The 24,688-nt window shown below is 34.9% G+C and overlaps 1 protein-coding gene across 5 annotated transcripts in view; it reads left to right on the top strand.

Annotated features, from left to right (window-relative positions):
- The window catches only part of FXR1 (FMR1 autosomal homolog 1), a 58,885-nt gene that overhangs the window by 22,744 nt on the left and 11,453 nt on the right, over positions 1 to 24,688 (top strand). For 3 of the 5 annotated variants that reach the window (XM_037027660.1, XM_037027657.1, XM_037027656.1), the window contains exons 4-12: positions 3,523 to 3,594; positions 4,033 to 4,181; positions 4,404 to 4,497; positions 4,931 to 5,047; positions 6,377 to 6,547; positions 7,967 to 8,045; positions 11,601 to 11,710; positions 19,968 to 20,054; positions 21,615 to 21,822. In XM_037027660.1, the coding sequence (XP_036883555.1) occupies positions 3,523 to 3,594; positions 4,033 to 4,181; positions 4,404 to 4,497; positions 4,931 to 5,047; positions 6,377 to 6,547; positions 7,967 to 8,045; positions 11,601 to 11,710; positions 19,968 to 20,054; positions 21,615 to 21,822 (1,087 nt within the window). The remainder of the gene's footprint in view (positions 1 to 3,522; positions 3,595 to 4,032; positions 4,182 to 4,403; positions 4,498 to 4,930; positions 5,048 to 6,376; positions 6,548 to 7,966; positions 8,046 to 11,600; positions 11,711 to 19,967; positions 20,055 to 21,614; positions 21,823 to 24,688) is intronic. The other 2 variants (XM_037027659.1, XM_037027658.1) reach the window with 1 other exon arrangement.

The raw sequence follows: 24,688 nt of genomic DNA, 5'->3' as shown, positions 1-24,688 counted from the left end.
AATGTACATGTATTGTTTACATACTGTCTTTAAGTGTTTCAGTTGATTCTTGAGACCAGTCTGAAAATTTTAGCTGTCTGTAGTTAGTCTTTCTCATAATTCCAAGTCCATTGTTAGTCTTAGTGCTTGGGAAAATGCTTGTACATTAAACATCAATGTATGGTTGCCTCTCACGCATCCCCCTACTGGGGACCTGGCCTGCAACCCAGGCATGTGCCCTGACCGGGAATGGAACTAGTGACCCTTTGGTTTGCAGGCTTGGGGCTCAATCCACTGAGCCACACCAGCCAGGGCTCAATTTTTGAGACTTTAAAACCCGCTTGTTAGTGAATCAGCCACAAATATGAATGAGATAATACTGTACAGGTAGATAAATTATATTAGTGTGTTCTATATGTTAAGCTTGCTTTTCATACATCATAATGAGATGAAATGGTGAATACAGAGGAATGATAAATGCTGTATTTCATGTAGTTATGCAAAGTGTCATGGTTAAGTACTCAGTTTAGTGCTTAACATTATTTAGAAACTATCTGCCTTGTGTTTATTTTCTCTATTTGGTTGTGACTTTGGAAGGCATAGTTAATTATTATTAACTTGAATGAAAAGTTAGCAGCATTATTAGGATCCATACAGAAATTTCATTGAAATCACAATCTGGTATGTACTAGAATTTGGAGACAATTTTGTAATAAGGTTTGGCTTGGAGTTATTTGGTAGAAAGAATCCTTAAATAGGCCTTTGGAATTTGATTGTTTATATTCCATCCTTCACACCATAAAACTATAACCTTCAATCTGAATACTATTATGTTTTTAGGTTTCCCATGGCAATTTCTTAGTCCCCTGATTTTTTTTTAGCTCTTTCTTGGGTTTGAAGAAACTTAGAATGTTACAGCATTGAGGGCTATTGCTTTAGACTAGGAATCACTACCTTGGAGTAGATTGGAGATTTAAGTGAAATCTGAAGAAAGAGAATTTCAATGAGGTGCTCTTATTCCAATGATTTAGTCGTGAATAAGTTTAATAATTAAAATACTTGGAACATAGTACACTAGGGCACAGTTTTACTTCTGGGTTATTGAAGTGATTAGTTATTGTATGAGATACAGTCCATTTTATATAGGATGTGATTTGACCCATAGCCCTCAAGTAGAGCCAGATTCATAGTTGGCTTCATGAGAGTGGCTTTCTCTTTCAGGGATAAATTTATTAATGAAGTTTGCAGAGGTAAGATGCAAGTATAAAATGGGGTCTAACATTTCAATGGTGAATGAGAAATAAGGCTTCAGAGCTGTCCAGAATTAATTCTTTTGTTTTGTAGGTAAGCTTACATAGCAAGCCAGATTCCTAGAAGGGTTATGCTTTGATAAAAATAGAATTAGAACAAAGGGATTTAAGTAGCTTTAAGACCTGTTTCCCCGCTGCCAGCATTTCATCTTGAGGCACCCATTTGCTATATAGCACCAAGAGATACTCGACCTAGCTGAACTGCCTTTCTGAGATAGTGCTTGGGATTGGCAAGAACTTGCAGTTCTTAGGGTTTTCTTTTATTTGTTTTCTTCTTATTTTAATCCTCACACATAAGGGAAAATAATCTTCATTTAGCATTTCAGCCCAAATATGCATATTAATTGGTTTTTAAAATATTTTTCACAAGTAAAAATGAAACCATGAAGATAGCCAACATTATAAGATATCTTTTTTAAAAGATTTTATTTATTTATCTTTAGAGGGGAAGGGAAGGACAGAGGGAGAGAAATATCAATGTATGGTTGCCTCTTGTGTGTCCCCTGCCGGAAATTGGCCTGCAACCCAGGCATGTGCCCTGACTGGGCATCGAATTGCAAGCCTTTGTTTCACAGGCCCATGCTCAATCCACTGAGCTACACCAGCCAGGGGTATAAGATATCTTAAAAAGCATTTTTAAACATAGCAAATCCATCTTTTCATTCCCTCTTTCCTTCGTTTGGGTAATACATATACCTAAAATGAACTAAATTCCCTAAATATTACTGCTCATGAGCTATCATGCATAAGAAAAACCTAAAACACCCATCTTATCAGTACAGATAACAAATTTAAAATATATCTCTAATAAGCTTTAGTTTATCATTTCTTCTGGTTCATTTTACACTTGAATTATACTTTAAGAATACTTTAAGAATATTTGGAATTATTGGTGGCTTTTTACTGAACGAAGCATACTCATGTTTGCACTATGATTATACCATTTTAAAAATTGCTATTTTCATATTTAACTGATTCGATCGACTAATCCACTGAATTTTCTGCATTTCTTCCATCATCTGTTTTTTTCTAGTCATTTTGTATACATATCTACCTTTGGCATTTGGCCACTTACTAACTGAATCAAATATATTTTGGTGCGAAAACATAAAAGATGCAACAATACTGTTACATGTACTTGTAGAAAAACAGAATGGTCAAGATGTTTGTTGCAGGGTTTTGTATAATGGAGTCCCAGTTGAATGGAGCCCCTGGGTGAGAATACTAAAATTTCATTTTTCTTCTTAGAAATATATTTGGGATTATCGATGTAGGATTTCATAGTCCGCGATTCTGCTTAAAAGATAAAGTTACACATTGATCATTAGAATTTAGAGTGCTGTTGTCTCTTTGTACCGTCTGATTCCTCTAATAATTTTGAAAGCCCTTCCTCTTTAGATTTTCTTCTCTTTGTGATTCTAAAAATAAAAATCTTGAATTTTTAACTGTTAGGGAATAGCCAAAAGCCCACAACAATAATGGTGCTTCTAGTCTTTTTTATATTTTCTTGAAAGACTATGTAATAAACCAGAGGATGATATAGTAGTAATGATATATTTCACTGTTGTGTTCTTTCAGGTAATACCATCATGCTTCTGTTTTCTTTCAGATTGTTTTTAAAAAGCATAGTTGGAAATACTTGAATGATGATGAAATGGTGAAATAGCGGTGTTTTAAGATACAGGAAAAATGTGATAACTAGATTCCACCTTAGACTTATAAAAGGACTCACTATATTTATATACTAATTGCAAGATACGAGTATTTTTTTTTAAATGAGATTTCTTGGTTTTTTGGGAAGACCTATCAGAAAGGATAGAAGTCTAAATAGTTAGATTTGCTGATAAAAGATAAAAAGCTGCCCTGGCTGGTGTGGCTCAGTGGATTGAGTGCAGGCTTGAGAATGAAAGGGTTGCTGGTTCAATTCCCCATCAGGGCACATGCCTGGGTTGTGGGCCAGGTCTCCAATAGCGGGCATGTGAGAGGCAACCACACATTGATGTTTTTCTTCCTCCCTTCTCGCCTCTCTAAAAATAAACTTGAATTTGATTTTCAAGGAGCCAAATTGCCCAAAAAAGGTTTTATTTTTTAGTAGTAAAATTTAGGCTTGCATTACTTTTATTAAACTATGTTTAGTACACCAATTTCATTAAGGTAATATTTTTGATTCTAATATTACAATGTTAAAATCTTTTTAGGATGAATGGTTGAGGTCATTTTTTTTCCTTCTCAGGTATATTCAAGAGCAAATGACCAAGAACCTTGTGGATGGTGGTTGGCTAAGGTTCGAATGATGAAAGGAGAAGTAAGTGACATTAACACTTGGTTTGTGACTAGTTTCCAAGGAAATGCCTCAACTCTCGGTTTCTATAAATGTTATTTCAGTTTTATTTTGTTTCTAAAAACAAAAGTGTACTAAAAATGTACTTCAGAAAAATAGTTGATCACACATTTCAAAAATTTCATCACCATTAATTTCTGTTCGTGTTCTGCATTTGCAAACACCAAAGCTGCTCTCCAGAGGTACATACACCCTGACCATGTGAGGACTACCAAGGTTCTTGCTTGTAAAAACCTGTAATCTACTTTAGGCAAATCAGATTGATGTAACTAAGCTGTGCTTAGTGTTTGTGCCACACAGGGGAGGGTCTGCTGCATAAGCTGAGCAAGGTAATCAGAACTTCATTTAAAGCTCATTGTTTTTGTTCAGATGGGATTTTTAAAGCATTTTGATGTCTTTTAGTTTTATGTCATTGAATATGCTGCTTGTGATGCCACTTACAATGAAATAGTCACATTTGAACGACTTCGGCCTGTCAATCAAAATAAAGCTGTCAAAAAAAATACCTTCTTTAAATGCACAGTGGATGTTCCTGAAGATTTGAGAGAGGCGTGAGTAATTTTGTTTACTGTTGAATTGTGTGAATTAAGAGGATTTTTAAGTGCAACAAAAATCTTTTTTCCCCAAACACCCAATCAAAAACTCTGCTAGAAATTTTTTAAACAAAAGTTGTAATGGGTGATATCAAAATGAAATACTGGGATTTATATTATAATTGCCCTCTAAATTTAATCTGTTCCTTAGGTCTTACACATGAATTAATTTCTCCCTAGGTGTGCTAATGAAAATGCACATAAAGATTTTAAGAAAGCTGTAGGAGCATGCAGAATTTTTTACCATCCAGAAACCACACAGCTAATGATATTGGTAAGATAACTCCATCTTTTAGGTAGTTAATGGATGTTATACAGATTTTATAATTAAGTGTTTAAAAAATGAAAGCTGACTTGGTGTATAGTAAATTTATTAATGCAGTGTGGGAGAACAGTTTTTTGGTAGTTAAAATAACTCAGTTTTATCTCCTGAAGTAAGGAGAAAAATTAATAGGACATTCTCAACATAGTAAAATTCTTAATGAGTGGGGAGTTGGATTCCTCCCACCCCCATCATTATGTGAATAGAATGAAATAATATGGGAATTCAGAAAGGAGAGTAATATTACTTGTAGGAAGAGGGCGGTATGTTAGGGCAGGAGAGAAGTGTGATTGATGAGAATCATGGAACACTTTATTGTTAAAGTCCTGTTTGTATCATCTTGAAAAACGATTAAGTTTTTGAGTGATTAACTTGTTTGTTATAGTCTGCCAGTGAAGCAACTGTGAAGAGAGTAAATATTTTAAGTGACATGCATTTGCGAAGTATTCGTACGAAGTTGATGCTAATGTCTAGAAATGAAGAAGCCACTAAGCATTTAGAGGTAAGTAGAAGTAGCACCTATTTTGTGGCTAATAATACTTGGAGTCATTATGTTCCTTTGAATTGCTTTTTTCCTATTTTTTCAAACATAGCCTTATTTACTAAATGCCTATTGAATTTTTTTGTCAGGGCTTAGATAACAGGTGCCAAATTGCTTAGAAACTTACTAGGAATATCCACAGTAAACTGTATTGTTAATTCTTCTTTACCCTGTTGTTGTTGTTTTTTTTAACTTTCCTATGCCCTGTCAGTCACAGCACACTTCCATTGGTAACTTTGTTTTTTAAGATTTTAGAGAGGTATAGGGAAGGAGAAAGAGAGAAACATCAGTGTGTGGTTGCCTCTCATGTGGCCTCCACTGGGTATCTGGCCTGCAACCCAGGCATGTGCCCGACTGGGAATCAATCCTGCAACCCTTTGGTTCGCAGCCTGCGTTCAATCCACTGAGCTACGCCAGCCAGGCAGTAACTAGATTATTATAACAGCTCTTGTGTAAGAGAATAGTAGGACACCTAGTGTGTGATTTTTGAAAAGAACCTATCATTGTTTTTCTATCCTGTCTTAAAATCTGTTTTCTCCTGTTGGTCACTGGGAGACTTGTTCCTCTCATCCTCCCCCAAACATAACATGCACATACATACTTTCTTAGAGAAATTGAGCTATGTTTATCTTTAAGACAAATTTGTGAATGTCCTTATTAATTTAAAAGTTAAAAACGGTCTGTGTGAATGAGTTTTGCAAAATGAATCATCTGAATCAGAGAAGTAGTGTGTGTCAGTTATTTTGGAAAATTGTTTTTACCATAACTCTTTTCTGTGACCACGACTAAATAGACTCATTTATTACATGGCCCCAGATGAGCTTTCTTTATTCCTTTAAATTGTTGTAAATTAATGTAAGATTTACTCTCTTAATCAGTTGTAAGTGCAGTTCAGTAGTGTTAAGTATTTCAGATTGTTGATCAGTCTACAACTCTTTCATCTTGCCAAACTGAAACTCTACTCATTAAACAATTTCCCTTTCTGCTGCCTCTTAGCCCCAGACAATTTCCATCCTACTTTCTGTTTCTATAAATTAGAATCATAATAGTATTAGTCTTTTTGTGACTGGCTTATTTTACCAAACATAATGTTTATCCACATTGTAGTATGTATTTTCTTTCTAATGCTGAATAATTTTTGTGTATGAATATACCATATTTTGTTCATCTATCTGCAACTTGAGATTGCTTCCACATCTTAACTCATGTGAATGATGCTATCAACGTGGGTATACTAAAAACCATTTTTGTTTTTGATCTTTTATAAAAATTCTAATTTACCTCTTTTAGTGCACAAAACAGCTTGCAGCAGCTTTTCATGAGGAATTTGTTGTGAGAGAAGATTTGATGGGCCTGGCAATAGGAACTCATGGTAGTAACATACAGCAAGCTAGGAAGGTTCCTGGAGTTACAGCTATTGAGCTAGATGAAGATACTGGAACATTTAGAATCTATGGAGAGGTAAGCTGTTTTCTGTCCCTCACCAAAATAACTTTGCTATAATAACGATTGTTTGATACTGTTTTTTGGAATTTCAGTGTCCCAGTGAAAACTTGTTAAAAAATCATACATATATATGTGGATTGAAGGTGATTATTGTATTTTATGGGGCAGTGATTTTGAGTATTTAATGTGTGTTATTTTCAGAAGTTTCTTAACTGGCCACTTCTAAGTTTAACTCCGTTTTATTTAGTGATAATTTACAAATAATATACTCTTTTTTGTGTGCTTATTGTATATTAGGCACTGGAAGTTGTGAATAACATAATAGAACAGCTTTGGTAGAACTTGAATTTACATAATATTTTGTCATTGGTAGTTGGACATTTGTGTGGACAGGAAAATAATACGCTAGGTAAATAATTCAGATTTTCCATTGGGACCAACCTTCACATTAGAATAAATGGATAAGGTGGTTTGGGGTGATAATTTCAAGTTTTGACTTTTCACACATAGCTATTAATTAAAAGCTTGATTTATAAATCTGACTAGAGGCCTGATTTTTATTTGAAACCTTGAGAAGTGGGCAATATAACAGAGGTAAGATGAAAGTCACTGGAGTCGTACTCCCTGAATTGGAATTCTGTGTGTAATTGGAATTCTGTGTGTGTCACTTGGGGTGGGCTTGGTGAAAGTTGCTTAATCTCCTTGCATAAGTTTCCTCATTATAACATGTAAGAAAGCCGTTTCCTCAAGTGTAACAGTGCTTAGCTTATGATTGATGAGGATTTAAATACACTTTAAAATTTTTATTGTGCATGGTATATTTGAGTACACTTGATCTGTGGTTATTAAAGAATAAACAATAAAAGTTGAAGTTAACTCTTATAGAGGACTGTGAATATCCTCTATAAGATATAGAGAGATATCAGGGAGCCCCCCTCCTATCTTCCAGTCTTCTGAAATTATACCCATTAGAAATTAGGAACTTTAATGATCTTATTGATAGGTACTTTTTTAATGTATCTGCAAAATCGGCTTTTAAAAATCATTTGAGCATGAAAAAATTGCACGGTATAGACAGCATGATCAATTTGTTTTTAATATTCACCTGGAGATAATTCAACATGGGAGAATAGACTTACATGTTTAGGACTAGGTTTAAATTTGCCTAATGTAAATTGATCAGAAGCTTAAGAGAGGACCTTAGAGTTACCTAACATGTTTTTGTTCTAGTAGTTCTTTTTTCTTAGTCTTTTATTGGTTGCTTTTTTTAAAAAGTGCTTCATGAATTCCTTTACATGAAATGGTACTCTAGTCGACTGAGATTATTAATAGAATGTAATGATTTACATTTTTCTTATTTCTCATATTTTTGTTTTGGGTTGTGGGGTTTTTTCAGGGTATATTTCATATGTGTTTCTCTCTTGCCACCCTCAGAGTGCTGATGCTGTAAAAAAGGCTAGAGGTTTCTTGGAATTTGTGGAGGATTTTATTCAGGTTCCTAGGAATCTTGTTGGTAGGTATTTTTACTACATATTAACTAGGTTAAATGTTATTTAATTACATACAGTGACTTATTTTGAAAATTAGTCTTTTTGTTCTGAGTTATGTTATTTTGATAACAATACTTGTTTTTATTTTTTTAGTAATAAGGTATGTGACTTGTATCTTGTCATGTTAAGATGTCTTCTTCTGTAGAGGGTAACCCACTAATAAGACCCATGATTTTTATAGCACTTTGCTATTGCGGTTTTTAAGCCAATTTATGCCTTTGGATCTTTCTTACCATTCTTGTTCACTTAAATGTCTTTTTATTATTTATAACAATTGTCCATACTTTTTGATAAAGTTATAATTTTTGTTTGTTTAGTGCAAAAGAGTAAGTAAGAGTGAATCAACAATCGGGTAATTAATAATAAAACTTACACAGTAGAACCGGAATAAATAGTGGTTGGTTTTTGCTGGGCAGAGAGAAGGATAGTGATGGTGATTATACGATGGGAGGTTTTGCTGGTAAATTTTTGATACCATTAATGAAAACTATTGTACCTGTGAATTATAACTTGGGACAAAAAATTTTGAAGCTATAGTTAAACAATGATTATAACTTGGGGTGAGTTGTCATTGATATCCTCTATATCCGTGCTGTCTGTCCTTTTAAATGGCATTTGAGACAAATGGGAAAGCTTTTATCATGTTAAATATGCAGTGATCATTCTAGAAGTTTAATATGAAAATACGTGTCACCATAAAGTAGTGAAATTTACTAGGAGGGGTGAATTTTTGTCACCTGTTGTATCTCATTAGTTTTTTAACCTTATTGAAATAATTAAGCTCCATTATAATTAGGCCTATTTTGCCTTTAGGAAATGATTTCTTTGCTCTTGATATTTTATTTGTCAAATTCTATAAAACAAACAATAATAGAAAAATTTAACAAAAATAAATTTCCCACTATAAAAAGCTGTTTTTCTAGCCTATAACAACTAGTATATTCTGATACAGTGGTCTCCCACCTAAGAATTGGACAGTTTGTTTGTACTCAGCTGTTACATAAAAAGCTTTTCAATTTTGCCCAAACATTTGGATAGGTAACGACATGCTGCCAGTTAAGTAAGCTCTACTTCATTTGTCATGGAATTGATGTTCACTGTACACTAATTTTAGTAAACATTATGATACAAAGTGTTATCTAATGTTTATCATCAAATGAAATCACCTTAGAGAAGAAAGCTGCTTTTGAAAGTGATCCCCTTTTTTGTTTAAATTATATTCAGTTATTGACATCAATACTGACATTGGTTTGCTGCTTTACAAAATGTAATTTGACTTAAGTTTCTTCACTCATAAAAATGATTTCGAGGTATGTACTAGGGGATCAGGAGGGTTCTTTCCACTCAGTAATGCTATAGGAGATAGCCTCGGTCTTAGAGTCTGTGGTAGTGTTAACCTTGAGTAAAAAGTCCAGCTATTTTAGAAGTTAGGAAATTGTATATACTTGTGGTTCTCTGATTCGTTATTCATTTATTTTATGCAGTGATATGCGTGATTACCATGTCTCTTTTTTCCTCTCTCTTGGTTGGCTTTGATTTGGGTTATTGGTATACTCTTTAGGAAATCTATATTAGCAGCAACTATTATACGTTGGTGAAATTTTCAGAAGTATAAAGATTTCAATTGGTTGTTGTATATAATAATACTACATTTCCTTCCAAAATGTTTTATGGGTGAAGCAGTCTTTTGAAAAGTAATACATTTTTAGTCCAAGTGAAAGAGAAAAAGAGGACTGAGGAGTAAAAGGGAATGAGGACTACTTGGTGGGTAAGTTCCAGAGAGGATTTCTTTACACATTCAGCTTCTCTGAGTTATAGAACTTAACCATTTCCAGCCCTCCCAAATCAAAAGAAAAAATACTGTGTAAACATTGATTTGAAAATGAATCAAAATTTTTCACCTCCTAGCAGCTTTCCTTAATCACTTCTCTACTCTGTCCCTTCAGCATTTTTTGCTCAGTGCTCAATTTAAACCGCAGGTCTGCTTCAGTTTATCAGTATACTTTGGAGTTTAAACTATGGAAAATGATCAGTTAAAATTTTGACGGTCTCTGGTGGGACTAAATAAAACTTGCAGGTAGGTCCTTGCCATAGACCCCAGAAGGGTGATGGATGTTCACTCATCACTGATATCGTTCATAAGAAGAAAGGGGCATAGATTGGGGTGGGAGGGTTTATGACATACCAACCTGATTTTTGTTATTTCGAAGGTATTTGCTTATTTTTAGCAGGGTCAAGGATGGAGTTGCTGCTTGAGCTTCACTGTGTTAACTATGAAGGTTGCTTTTATATGCTGCTGCTAGGGCTGCTCAGAGAAGACATGTGAATTTCCTGACTTACTATATTTTATCTTTTTATCGGTTAATTGCTGTTTTTTAATTTAGAGTTATTAATGGGGAAGGGGGGTTTTAGATGAGAGAGAGAAAATCTTGTGTCTTTGCTGTATTGACCAGCATGCTGTTATCATTGTTCCCTTATTCATTCTTTAATGTAAATTGTTCTCTCAAGCATCAATAGGAAAAACTTCCATTTTAATCCTTTTCAACCAAAATTAATTTATTGTGGAAATACATTGCAGATTCAGTAAAAAAATTTTATTAGGGATTTGTACTTAATAACAAATATGGTGTTGTTATTAACTTTATAAGGGATACATCATTTCATTTAGTGAAGTTACCTGAGTATTCTGTTACCAGGTAACACTGTCCACTATTGGTTTGTTATTTTATGTGAATGTTTGTTGTAACCAGTAAGTTCCTAAGGGGAAGAGAAGTCTTCATGGACAAACTTTTAGATTGTCCTTTAATTATTGGAAACTCAGGAATTGCTGTTTGACGGATGTAGAGGTTAGGTATGGAGAGGGTTAATAATTTGGACTTATGTCATTTTTATAGTATTTCATATTAGGAAGACAGCTTATCATGTGCTGTATGTATTTGTATAGCTTTGAGATACTTTAAAAACATTGGTATAAATGTTTTATGTGTTACGTGCAAACATTTAATCTCTGTGAAGAGATTATTTTAAGTTACATGTTCAAGTCACAGATGTGTTTTGAACGAATAGAAACTTGACAATAAAATCAAGATTGTACTTCTTTGAATTACTATACATAATAAATAATAAACATAAACAAATGATATTAATACCAAAATAAAAGTTTTGTTTCTGTCTTTGTTTATGTATACAAGCTTTTGAAATCAGTTGGACTTGATATTTTAAAAATACAAAAATGATGTAGAACATCTTAAAAAATGCTTAGACTTTGAAAATATTTCCCATGTGTGCAGCATTATCCATCCAGTTAATAATATCCTTAAGTATACTGAAGAGAAAGAAGTTCCAGCCAATGATAAAATTTCTCAATAGTTATTAGGGGAAAGTTAATTGAGAGTATAAAGATAGACCATTGCTTGGTTTTTATAAGTTAATGGAAAGTCAAATTATTTGGACAGCTGCTGAAAGGATAGAAGTATTGGTTTTTAATTTACCATTATATTTGTTTTCTCTTATTAAAGGAAAAGTAATTGGAAAAAATGGCAAAGTTATTCAAGAAATAGTAGACAAATCTGGTGTAGTTCGGGTGAGAATTGAAGGAGACAATGAAAATAAACTACCTAGAGAAGATGTAAGTATTTAAAATTTAATGTAACTGGCCCGTTGTTTTCTTGGCTTGACTTAATGTTTTTTTAATATATATTTTATTGCTTATGCTATTACAGTTGTCCCATTTCCCCCCTTCACTTCCCTCCGCCTTGCACTCCCTCCCACCCACATTCTCCCCCTTTAGTTCATGTCCATGTGTCATGCATATAACTTCTTTGTCTTCTACATTTCCCATACTTTTCTTGCCCTCCCCGTCTATTTTCTGCCTACTGTCTATTCTTGTTCTCTGTACCTTATCCCCTTCTCTCCTCCTCCCACTCCCCTGTTGCTAACCCTCCTTGTGATCTCCATTTCCGTGGTTCTGTTCCTGTTCTAGTTGTTTGCTTAGTTTGCTTTTGTTTTTGTTTTTGTTTTAGGTGTGGTTGTTAATGTGTGTTTGCTGTCCTTTCACTGTCAATATTTATCTTCTTTTTCTTAGACAAGTTCCTTTAACATTTCATATAATAAGGGCTTGGTGATGATGAACTCCTTGAACTTGATCTTATCTGAGAAGCGCTTTATTTGCCCTTCCATTCTAAATGCTAGCTTTGCTGGATAAAGCAATCTTGGATGTAGGTCCTTACCTTTCGTGACTTGGAATACTTCTTGCCAGCCCCTTCTTGCCTGTAAGGTCTCTTCAGAAATCAGCTGACAGTCTGATGGGAACTCCTTTGTAGGTGACTATCTCCTTATCCCTTGCTGTTTCTGGAATTCTCTCCTTAATTTTAATCTTGGCTAATGTAATTATGATGGTACCTTGCTGTGTTCCTCCTTGGGTTCGACTTCTTTGGGACTCTGAGCTTCCTGGACTTCCTAGAAGTCTATTTCCTTTGCCAGATTGGGGAATTTCTCATTTATTATTTGTTCAAATAAGTTTTCCACTCTGCTCTTCCTCTTCTCCTTGAAGTACCCCTATAATTGGGATGTAGAAACGTTTAAAGATGTCCTGGGGGTTCCTAAGCCTCTCCTCATTTTTTTTTGAATTCTTGTTTCTTCATTCTTTTCTGATTGGATGTTTTCTTTATTCCTTTTGGTCCACACTGCTTATTTGAGTTCTGTTTTCCTTCTCGTTACTGTTGGTTCCCTGTACATTTTCCTTTATTTCACTTAGCCTAACCTTCTTTTTTTGTTTTTCATCTAATTTACGACCAAATTCAACTGATTCTGTGAGCATCTGATTACCAGTGTTTTGAACTCTGCATCTGATAGGTTGGCTATCTCTTCATCGCTTCGTTGTATTTTTTCTGGAGTTTTGATCTGTCCTTTCATTTGGGCCTTTTTTTTTTTTTTTTGTCTTGATGGGCCTGTTACATGGTGAGGGGTGGAGCTTTAGGTGCAACCCCCTTAGCTACGATGTGGCACTGTTTTGGGGGAGGTGTTCAAGAGGGAACAGTGCCTCTTTCTCTGCTCTCTGCCGAGAGCATTTCAGTCACTCCCCCTGCTTCCCACAAGCAAATTGGGCCCTTCTGGTGCTGGTTCCCGGGTGGGTGGGCAGGCTTATGTATGTTCTAGGACCCTGTGGGTCTCTGCAATGAACTCTCCTGTGAGGCTGGGAGTTTCTCCTGCTGCCGCCTCAACCCCCACAGGTGTTTTCAATCAGTTGTTTGAAACTGTATTTCCTGCCCTGGCTGGTGTAGCTAAGTGGATTGAGTGTGGGCTGCGAACCAAAGAGTCGCAGGTTTAATTCCCAGGCAGGGCACATGCCTCGGTTGCAGGCCAGGTCCCCAGTGGGGGCCACATAAGAGGCAACCACACATGGATGTTTCTCTCCATCTCTTTCTTCTTCCCTTGCCCTCTCTCTAAAAGTAAATAAATAAATAAAAATTTAAATATTTTTTTAAAAGGGAAGAAACTATTTTTCTATACTGGGACCCTGGGTTGTGTGGTCTGTCCCACTCCCCAGTTTCACCTGGTTTATCTGTGAGTGAATATGGGAACACCCAGTCCACTAGCCACTGCCTTGCTGGGCTAACTTCAGCCTTTCATACCGTGTGTGCCCTGTTCCATAGCCAGCCGCCTCGCTGTGTCCGCCAGCCTCAGCCTTGTGAGCCCCAGTACGCTAACCGCCACCTTGCTTGCCCAGCTTCAGCCTTGCTATGAGTCTTCTCTGCCCTGGCTGCCTGGCTCTCCCTCTCCTACCCATCTGGATAAATGTGTCTTCTTTTAACTCCATGGTTGTCAGACTTGCATACAGTTCGATTTTTCTGTCTGTTCTGGTTGTTTTTTGTTTTTAAATTGTTGTCCTCCTTTTGGTTGCACAAGGTGGGTGGCACAGTGTGTTCTACCTATGCCTTCATCTTGGCTGGAAGTCTTAATGTTGTTTTATGTATTGGAAATCGTTTTATGAAGTTGTATCTCAGCAAACTACTTAGAAAGTTATTTCCAGTAAGATACACTGGCGCAGTGGATTTTAACAAAAGAAAAAAAGTAAATTGTGTTTCTGCCTTGACCTGTGTGACTCAGATGGTTGGAATGTGCTGCAAACCTAAATGTTTCAGGTTCTCTTCCTGGTCAGGACACATGCCTAGATTCTGGGTTTGATCTCTGGTAGGGGCATGCTTGAGATGCAGCCAGTCATTGTTTCTCACATAGATGTTTCTTTCCCTCTCTTCCTCCCTTTATCACCTCCTTAAAGAAGAAGAAGAAAGAAGCGAATGTAAAACCAAAGAATAAAAATAAAATCTTCGCCTTGTAATGTTTCTTTGCATACTTAGAAAACAAATCATCTTTTAATTGTGGGTCTTGGGTTTTGTTGGTTTCTCAGTACTTAGTAAGCCAGTTTTTTTACTAAAGGCTTCAATTTAATAATCTTACCAGTTCTTTTTAGTAGTTAGAATGTAAAGCTGTTCAATGTGACACTCAACCAACAGTCTTTTATGAAGAAATTCTTGATAAACAGTATTCTCCTTGACATTTCTGGAGAACCTGAAAGCACTAACCAATTATTAATTGAGATGTTTAAATGTCTATGTTCCTACTTTGATACCAGCTTTCTAAAATCTCTTTTCAGTTATTATTCTCACATATTAATATTTTGTCCACGATGTTCTTTACTCTTCATATATCAGTTTGAGGATCTCTTTGCTTTGTGGCTCTAGTGGTGAACTTTGTATAGTTTACTGAAACTTTATATGTCTGAATATAAGGCAAGGATTTTCCTACACATTACCTTTTAGCAGTACAGTCACAACTTCTTCAGTTTTGCACAATAGACTACTATTTGGAGAGTTTTTTTAGCCTATTGAATAGTCTCAATCTCAAAAACAAAGTAGAGAAAACTGTAGACATCTAACCTAGATAAATGGCCTCATATCCAGGATGTAGAACTGCCTATCAAAGATAGTCACTTCCTTTATTCATTTCAATTAGTTAAAATGTAGAGGTAAATATGAAGAAAAACAATTGACTTAATACTATGCAAATGAGTACTCCATGGCTCAGGTTGATTTCATCTTGCCTTGTTTCCAAAATTGCTGTAAATCTCTAGTAACTTACTCTTAAGTATACTTTCTTCTCCTTCCCACCATTTTTCATGACTTTAAGAGCCTTCACGTAAGGAATAAAATTAATGGTGTCGTATTATTATAATTGGCACTTTTCCTTTTTATACTTAATATGTAAAATAATGGAAATTCATTAGCATACAGCCACTGTTTGAAATTGGTCTGAAGATCAAGATGTTCACTGGTAAAGGCCAAGATGCAAGTATAAATTTTTTAGCTTGATCTTCCCTTATCTTGATTTATCCCAGTTGCTTTCCATTATTTGTCATCTTGCTGCAAGTGAATTCCTCTAGATTCTCCTTCATAAATAAAATTTACACTTTAGTGTTTATAGTTGTGGTCAGTATTACTGCTGTTTCTGTGCTAGGGTTAAATTAAAATGCTTACAGAGACCAAGCAGATGATGTAAATGATAAGCAAGTTGGGATGTATAAGACAGGGATGGGTTGGGCACCCAGTGCTTTCTATAAAAGAAACAGAAGCTGCTGAGCTTTAATCTGATTGACATGTGGGACTGCTGCCTTGTATTGCTATATCCTGATATTTTTTAAAGAAGCTGGAAATCCATAATACTGTATATAATTTTTCTATACAGTAGAAACACGGAACGTTTTTGAAACATTGCATGTTAAAATGAATCTGAAGTTCGGTATTGGCTTATTTCATACCACTGTTTCTCAGTTTAAGCTGTCTAAATCCCCTGGAGACTGTTTATAACTTGCTGTCTCTGAAGTCTTTGTTGGTGGTGACTCACCTCTGGCCTGAGATGACCTTTCCCACCTGTATTTGTAGTAACTATTGTCTGTATAGTTGGGTATTTAATGGTTTTCTTGCAGCCTTCTATTTTTTTTTTTTTTTGGTTAATCTTATATCTCCAAGCCAGGTTATAAACTACTTGAAGTCAGGAAATCAAATCTGAATTCTTAATTTCTTGATATTTTAAATCACTTAAGATTTTTTAAGATTAGAGTTTTTAATTGTAAAATATGTTTAGGAATTAGAATAGCACAGAAGAGGGCAGGCCCAGAAAAACTGGAATTATCTTCTGGAGTGGGAGCCTTTTGTAGTACAGGCTTCCCCTGCTAAGTGAGCGTTCTAGGACTCCGTCCATGTTAGTGTGCAGCTGGCATTGTTGTGAGAGGCTGCATTTGGCTACCGTGAACATTTTTGTAGATTCGTTCAACATGTTTGCCTATTTCGTGCTGGGTGATTTTATGAGCCCACTTACCCACAGCATGCTGAGTGTTTTGCAGTTTCTGACCAAGAAGGGGCATGACCCATATGCTCCATCCTCCCTAGTCACTGGATCTCACCTGAATTACTTTTCTTTTGTTTCCCTGGAAGACAAAAGTCCTCAAACGGAAACCTTTTGCAAATGTGGAAGAGGTGAAACAAAAAATGGCAGATACTAAATGGCATCAAAATCAACAAGTTCAAAAATTGTTTAAATCAGTGGAAAAAATGTCTTGATAGGTATATTCCATCAAAAGGAGAGTACTTTGAGGGTGACTGAAGTTTAAACATGTAAAAATAAATATATCATTTTTATAAATTATGGTTTGGCCCCTCCCTCATACAGTGTGAAAAATAAATGTGTATTCTATATCCTTTGCATATCTCTCCTTTCTTCATCATGCCTTTAGATTTTTTACTGTTGTCAGTTCACTTTTCATGTCTGTTTTACTATTAAAAACATTATTGCAACAAACCTGCCTACTGACTGGAGAGTAAATTCCTGGAAGTAGGTTTGTTACATCAAACAGTGTGTGGTATTTTAATATTTAGATCTTCCTAAATTTTCCCATACATTTCCTCCACCAGTATAGAAAGTGTCTACTTTCCACATATTGACCAATACTGAGTTTTATCATTTTTAATTTGTGTCATTCCATAAGCTGTACATGCTATCTTTCCATATGCTTAAAAGACCTTTTTTGTGTGGAGAACTTGTTTGTTATATGTTTGTTCTTTGCATATATATATTTTTTTCTACTGAGTTACAAGAGCTTTTTGCATTATAAGGAAGTTTGTCTTTTCGCTTTTTTTCTTGTTGAGACATAATTTTTTATTTTGTTTAATTGGTACTATATGATATGACTTGTAAATTTTGCGTCATGTTTGGCAGAGTCTTTCCTACTCATAGATCATTCAGAATTCATATATGTTGTTTCTCTAGGCCTTTCTCCCTTCTGTCTGTCCCTCCATATCATTAGATTAGAAAGCCTGATACAAACTGATACTTAAAAATGTACTTTCTTAAAGTTTTAGCATATTTAAATGCTGAATTCTAGCACAAATTAGGGTGTTTTTTTGTTGTTGTATCAGGACCAAGGATTCAGCTTTATTTTTTGAGTGTCAGTTTGTTGTCTTAATGCCATCTATATATAAAATACAAGTAATAAGTTTTTAGCAAGTTTTAAAAATTAGGAATTTCACTGAAATAACTTACAAATGAATTAATATAGCTAGTAATGTTTATTCTTTAATTTTTTCTTATTATGGTTTATAATAGCCATTAAATTATCTACCTTTTTACTTCTCCTTTTCTTTGGCAGTAGACATTGGTGATGATATTTCCAGTTTAGGGTCAAGGATTTTATTACTCTTACTAGTTACAGATCATCTGTATAGAGTGACTTCCCCTTCTTTATGTACTTGGTAAAGTCCTAATTGTTTTTAACATCCACTTTATTTATTTTTTAAAAAATATATTTTATTGATTATGCCATTACAGTTGTCCTATTTCCCCCCTTCCTTCCCCTCCCCCCTGCACACCCTCTCCCCCACCATTCCCCCCCTTTAGTTTATGTCCACATGTCTCAAGTTCTTTCGATTCTATATTTCGAGTACTATTCTTGCCTCCCCCATATCTATTTTCTGCCTACCGTCTATGCTACTTACTCTTTGTACCTTCTCCCATTCCCCTGTTGCTAACCCTCCACGTGATCTTCATTGCTATGGTTCTGCTCCTGATCTAGCTGTCCTCTTAGTTTGCTTTTGTTTTAGGTGTGGTTTTAACATCCACTTTAAATAACAGCAATAATGTTCTTAGGATTTTCCCTGAGTTTCCACATCTGAGGTGGCATAATTCACATTCTGTCATCACTAATGGCTATCCAGTGGGATTATTACAAGAATGGTTAGTATCTTTTCTGAGATTGTGATGGCCTTTAGAGCAGAGACTTTATCCTTAACAGACATTTTGGTAATTAACAAGTGAATGTTATTTGGAACTAGGTAACTGTATATGTAATTGGCTGGCTAATTTTATGACTTTGGGCACATTATTTTCTCATGTATAAAATTGGAACTTTTAAAAATACAGAGATTTAGAATAAATCTATGTAGTCCGGTTATGTAGGTGTCCGGTTATGTAGTCCCAGAAATAGGGTTTGTGCTTAAAGTCTTCTAGATCTTTTTCTCCCCCTCCTCTGATTTTTATTTACTTTACATCCTCTCTTATCTGCCTGTGAATTCCTGAGGACTGGGTCAAGACTTCCTCACTTGTAAGGCTGTTAGGTACCCATGTTTTCATAGTTGTAATTACCTCTTAAAAGTTACTACAGCTTTCTGTAAGCTCTGTGATACCTGTGTTCTGTCCTGCATCCTTAATATCTGCCCTGGTGTGTTTCTTTCTGCTTTCAATTTCCCATATCTTGAAAATGTCATAGAGTAATTTCTTACACAGATCAAAAGTTCCTAAGCTACACTTAGTTCCATAACTGTTAGGAACTGTTCTGTGAAATCAAGAACATTAAGAGAGACACTGAAGCCGTTTGGATCCATTTATTTATTTAGGCTTTACTCATTCTTCTTAGATCTTAGTAAACTGGAGATACATACATACATATATGTATGTATGTATGTATTTAATATTTATTTATTTTTAGAGAGAGGGCAAGGGAGGGAGAAAGAAAGGGAAAGAAACAGCAATGTGTGGTTGCCTCTCATGTGTCCCCTAGTAGAGACCTGGCGTGCAACTCAGGCATGTGCCCTGACTGGGAATTGAACCTCTACCCTTTGCTTCGCAGGCCCATGCTCAGTCAACTGAGCCGTACCAGCCAGGGCTGGAGGTATATTTTTTTTAAGAAAAAAAAAAACATGATTTGGTTAGCCTGATTATCTTTCTCCCCATCTTTTTTTTTTTTTTTAAACCGTCTTCTTTTGAAAGTCAGCAAAGTAAACCAGGTAGATTAATTATTTGACTTGCTTTAATACTTGTGACTAAGTATATGCCCTTACCAGTAATTCCTTTCTTTTGTGTAAATATTTGTGTTCTGTATGTGATACTTACGTTAATGGTTGAGAAGCATTCCCTCCAAAACACAGAAATTTGTTTTGTTACCGAGCACGTTACAAAGATGCTCTATCACTGCCGAAGTGCTATAATACATATAGTCTAAATTCATGCCAGCTAGAAGAAAAAATTCTTCAGAAGTTGGTTTATATATGTAGAAAATTAGATTAAATTAGAAATTTAAAAGCCTGATATAAACTGATATTTAAAAAGTAATTTCTTAAATACTAAGCTGTAGTGCAAATATGACAAGTTACTGAAAATTTCATGTTCAGTATTTCAAATTATTTTTTAGCAGTGTCTTTTAAAGTTGAAGTTAAATAGGTGGTAAATTGCTGTGTGTTTCAGAAAAGCTTTCCAGATTACATATTGGTATGTCAAATTTAGGCTAGAACTTTGTTCAAATATTAAGTGCTGAAGGATGTTGTATTTTCTTACAGGGGATGGTTCCATTTGTATTTGTTGGCACTAAAGAAAGCATCGGAAATGTGCAAGTGCTCTTAGAGTACCATATCGCTTATCTAAAGGTTGGTATTCTGTTTACATTATGACATTGTTGCTCCCTACATTAACCTTAAGTTTGTCTATTTAATAGTTGTTGGTAGTAAATTTCAGATCTTTACATATGTTTAATTTAGGTTTAGATATGCCCTGTTTTTCTATGAGAATTTAGAAATAAATGGTCCTTTGGCATAATAAAGTGATTTGCCTCAGGCACATAAAGTGCTTTGCCTCAGGCACATTATTTCTCTTTCCCTCTGAAGTTTTACATTTCTTTCCTTAATGTTTAAGAAAAGGTTACTCCTGCATTCCTATGATTTGACTGTTGTCACCTGTGTACCTTACAGACATGTTCTATACTAGAACTATTTTGCTTTTACCTTGATGTTTTACGTGCAAACAAAGCACAGACCCAGAGTGAAGATAGGTTTTCGCCTTGGCTGGTGTAGCTCAGTGGATTGAGCATGGGTCTGCAAACCAGAGGATCGCGGTTCGATCCCAGTCAGGGCACATGCCTGGGTTGCAGGCTGGTTCCCTGTAGGTCAACTCCCAGCAGGGGATGCACGAAAGGCAACCATACATTGATATTTCTCTCCCTCTCTTCTTTCCCTCTAAAGATACATAAATAAATAAAATCTTTTTAAAAAAAGAGTGAAGATAGGCTTTCTTTGTAATTGTTATCTGAATCAGATGCATGATCTTTATAGACATTACTTTTTATAATTTTTAACTGTGTTTGATGTGGGCTGTTTGAGTTGATAAAGACCAAGGGTTTTAGAAAAGAAATACCTTGTGAAATTACTAAAAGTTGGATTTGTCATATTCCACTGTTCTTTTACTCCTGCTGTATTTTTCTTAGAGGATAGTAACTTCCTCAACTGCTGTGTAGTACATTTTCCTTTTAGTCACTCATCATTGCTGCTCAATCAGTATTTTGAAAGCACCTCTGATAATCTCATTCCTTTTTTTTAATGCTTTTTATTAATCTCAATTCAGTCTGGCATTGTTAGCCCATGTTTTATCTTCCAGTATTCTACTAACTTTTGTAAGCTGAGAGCTTTGTTTAGACACCTTAACCTTCACATCCTGTGATGACCTCAATTACTGAATGCCCAAGCCTAGTAGTTTATGTAGATCACAACTCAGGTGTCATTATTTTGATAGGAAAGTAGAATATTAATGGTACCTCTCATAGATGGTAACTGAACCTCATTGAATGGTGTTAACTCCTTCAAAGCTAAATTTGGTAACATTGTGTACTTATTAGCTATTTAACAAATGAGGTTTTTTAACACTTGTCAGTTGAGCATCCTCTTGAAGGAGAAGAGGCCTTTTTTTTTTTTTTTTATTGCATGCCTCTAGCACTTAGCATGGTTGGCACAAACACGCGAATGGGTCAGTAAATGATTGGTTAATTTAGTTACCAAGTGACGTTGCAGGTTTTGTTTACTAGGAGCACAGTTAGGTGTACTTGACCAGATGCTGGAGATCATAGCTTCTTCATTGATAGGGAGTATAGCTCTAGCTTTTGTTTTTAAGAAAACAAAGTTACAAATAAGATTTACCCCCTCTTGTTTTGATCACAGGAAGTAGAACAACTAAGAATGGAACGCCTACAGATTGATGAACAACTTCGACAGATTGGTATGGGTTTCAGACCTTCTTCCACCAGAGGGCCTGAAAAAGAAAAAGGATATGCCACTGATGAAAGTACCGTCTCTTCTGTACAAGGTTCTAGGTCTTATAGTGGAAGAGGCAGAGGTCGTCGGGGCCCTAATTACACCTCCGGTTATGGTAAAAAACAATTTTTTTTGTTACTAGTTCTTGTTTAGGTGCTCCCATACATTTTGCTTAATAATATTTAGTTAGTTCCTCACATTATCTTCACTTTGAGGGTAGTGGATAGTTCTGAAGTATATGTTTCATTAGCATTGATGGCATATTTTAACGTTAATTACTAAAAGGTGTGGAATGTTCAAGCAACTGTAATGAAATGAAACATTTTTGTTAAGTTAGTAGTTCACGATCATATTTATTATAAATATTTAGAATAAACTCCATGTGAAACTTGTTTTCCAACTATTTCCCTTGTAAAATTATATACATTTTCCAATAAAAATCTAGTGATTTTTTTATTGCTAGATATTGGTAGCAATCATCTTTTGCTTATGTGGGAAAAGGAAAAATATGCTAACTACTGTGCCAAGATTGCATATAATAAAAATGTACTAGCTCTTAAAATATACTTTATGGCTCATTCAGCAGTTCTGAATATCACTATCCCTGGAATTACTTTGTGAAGTACAGCATTTCAGTAAAGTGAGGGCTTTGAAAATTAGAACCGAATTAACATTTTCCTAAAATATGTTTAGTTTACTCTGAGGATGGGGCCTAACCCATACAGCAGGGGGCCAGTGGCTGGGGATGGTCAGTAATTCTCTAATCCTAAATTCTCACTTATTCTTCTTCAGCTTTGGAGTTTTCCATTTCTCTACATTTGGACTTGGAACTTAGCAGTGACCTGGTTTTTTTCCTCCCTCATTCTCTTTCCTTTCTCTTCCCTTCTTTTTTCTATACTCCCCTTCTTTTTTCTATACTCCCCTCTGCTCATTTTACCTGCTTTGGAAAAAACATATTTCATATCCAAATTTAGTATCATGTTTGATTGAAGTATATTATTTAATGTTGCCAGTTATGTTAATTTAGTACTGATTTTTGTTTGTTTTAGAGTTTGAAAGTTAATTTTCCCTTGCCTTTCATATCCTGATTTCTTGGTGTTTTTTAGTTTTAAAGTTACCTCTGTATTAAAACCCGAAAAGCAAATTTCAGTAAAGTACAGTTGTTTATTAGCATGTGAAGGGCTGAGAACTGTGAATTATTGTATTTCTGAAAATGCATTTAATACACAAGAAAACTGGTAATTAAACACAAATATATACTGAATGATTTTAGAGGTACAAATAAGTCTGTGGAAAGTAAAGTTGCATTATTGATAAGAGATCACTTTTTGGCAAAATGCTTTTGTTGACAGTAGATGATACATTTATATGAGAGTGGTAGAGGAATATCATCAAGATTAAAGAAAGATATTCAGATTTTTCAGTAGATGGCACTCTTACCTTTGAATCTTTCCAGGCTAGTAACATTATAGTCCTTGAAATAGCCATGGAACTTAATGGAGAGAAAGAAAATCATTTGAATTTGATTCTAGATTTTCTTGTCCATGTAATAGCAGAAGGATTTTTAAAGAGATTAATACATATAAGTTTTTTTAGAAACATTTTCTCAGTTATAACATCTGAAGTTGGTATATGTCTTATAGTGGATGATGTCTTACAACTTTAATTGCCAACATTTCTTTTTAATGGTACACAAAATATTACACCCTTGAATAATGGATGGATGACATGTGGATTTGATAAATGTGGTACTTTAGCTATTAAGTTCAGCATGTGGGAATCATTGAAAAGGATCTGAACCATTCTCAGGTGATTTTAGAAGTTTTAGAAAGGGGGAAATTTGATTTAAAATTCTGTTGAAAGTAGGTCTTTTTTGTTGTTGTTGAAGTCGTTAAAATTGGATCAGTTTTATGAGTTATTTTAAAGCTTTTAAAATAAATTTGCAAATAAATTCTGAAGTTCTTGTACATCCCAGAGATTTTCTTCACTACTAATGACTGGTAAATTGCACTTACTCCAAACAACTATCAGTTAATAAAGGTATTTTTTGTATTGGGAAAATAAGTATTTGAGATACTTAGTTTATTGTGAGAGTCTTATTCCTAACAAAGATTCGAATATGTATAACTGAAACTTGTTATGTTCTTTCTACAATATACTTCCTACTAATTATTTAATCCATTCTTATATAGTTGATAATTTACACCCATATTTAATGGCTTGTGGGGAAATGGTGCATTGAAGAGTTATTTTAAAGGAGAAAGGAAGTTGGTAGGCTCCTTCATTTGTTAAGCTTGACATTTTGCTTCTTGTACCTCAGTACTTTCAACTTTGACATCTGAAGAGCTCTTGTGTTTTGCTGTTATCATCAAATGACAGTTGCATTTAAATGTAGGGAACTTACAGTTTATCATGGAATCACTGTTATTTAGCAAAGGAACTTTAAAATCATGCAGCATATTTACTCAAGAAAAAATGGTTGTGTTCATTGGTACCTGTCTGGGGGTGTTTTAGAGGTATGAGAAAGAGCTCCAACCTTTAAATTTGTCATAGACCAAGTCAGAAGTAGATCCAGAAGGATAAAAGTAACATGTGGCAACACTGCGTGATATGTATACATTACTTCTAAGGGAGTGAGAGAAGTGGGGAGAGGTCTGTTTCCATTTAAATTTGTCTGAACCTAGAAATTAACCTGGGCTTTGAAAGATATATGTTTGGATGTATGATAAAAGGAAAGGGTGGAAGTGGCTTCCCAGAACTGCCAAAGCATAGAAGTGGAAATTAGTATGATAGTGATTGGGTCACATACCTGGTATAATGATGATGATATTGTAGGCTTCTATAGAACATTTGCAGTATGTATATTTTAAAAGGATCACTATTAAAATAGGTCATTTGAAAGTTTGAAATGGTCTGTAAGTTTTTAAAAATCAGGCTGATTTTATGTCTCACTGAAAATGGCTTTAATTCTCATAAGTTTG

The sequence above is a fragment of the Sturnira hondurensis genome, unplaced genomic scaffold (assembly GCF_014824575.4).
Source record: "Sturnira hondurensis isolate 20B ecotype Veracruz unplaced genomic scaffold, ASM1482457v3 Scaffold0019216, whole genome shotgun sequence".
Taxonomy (NCBI): Eukaryota; Metazoa; Chordata; class Mammalia; order Chiroptera; family Phyllostomidae; genus Sturnira; species Sturnira hondurensis.
Note: the sequence above shows the minus strand (reverse complement) of the source record. Positions and strands in the feature narration are given on the sequence as shown.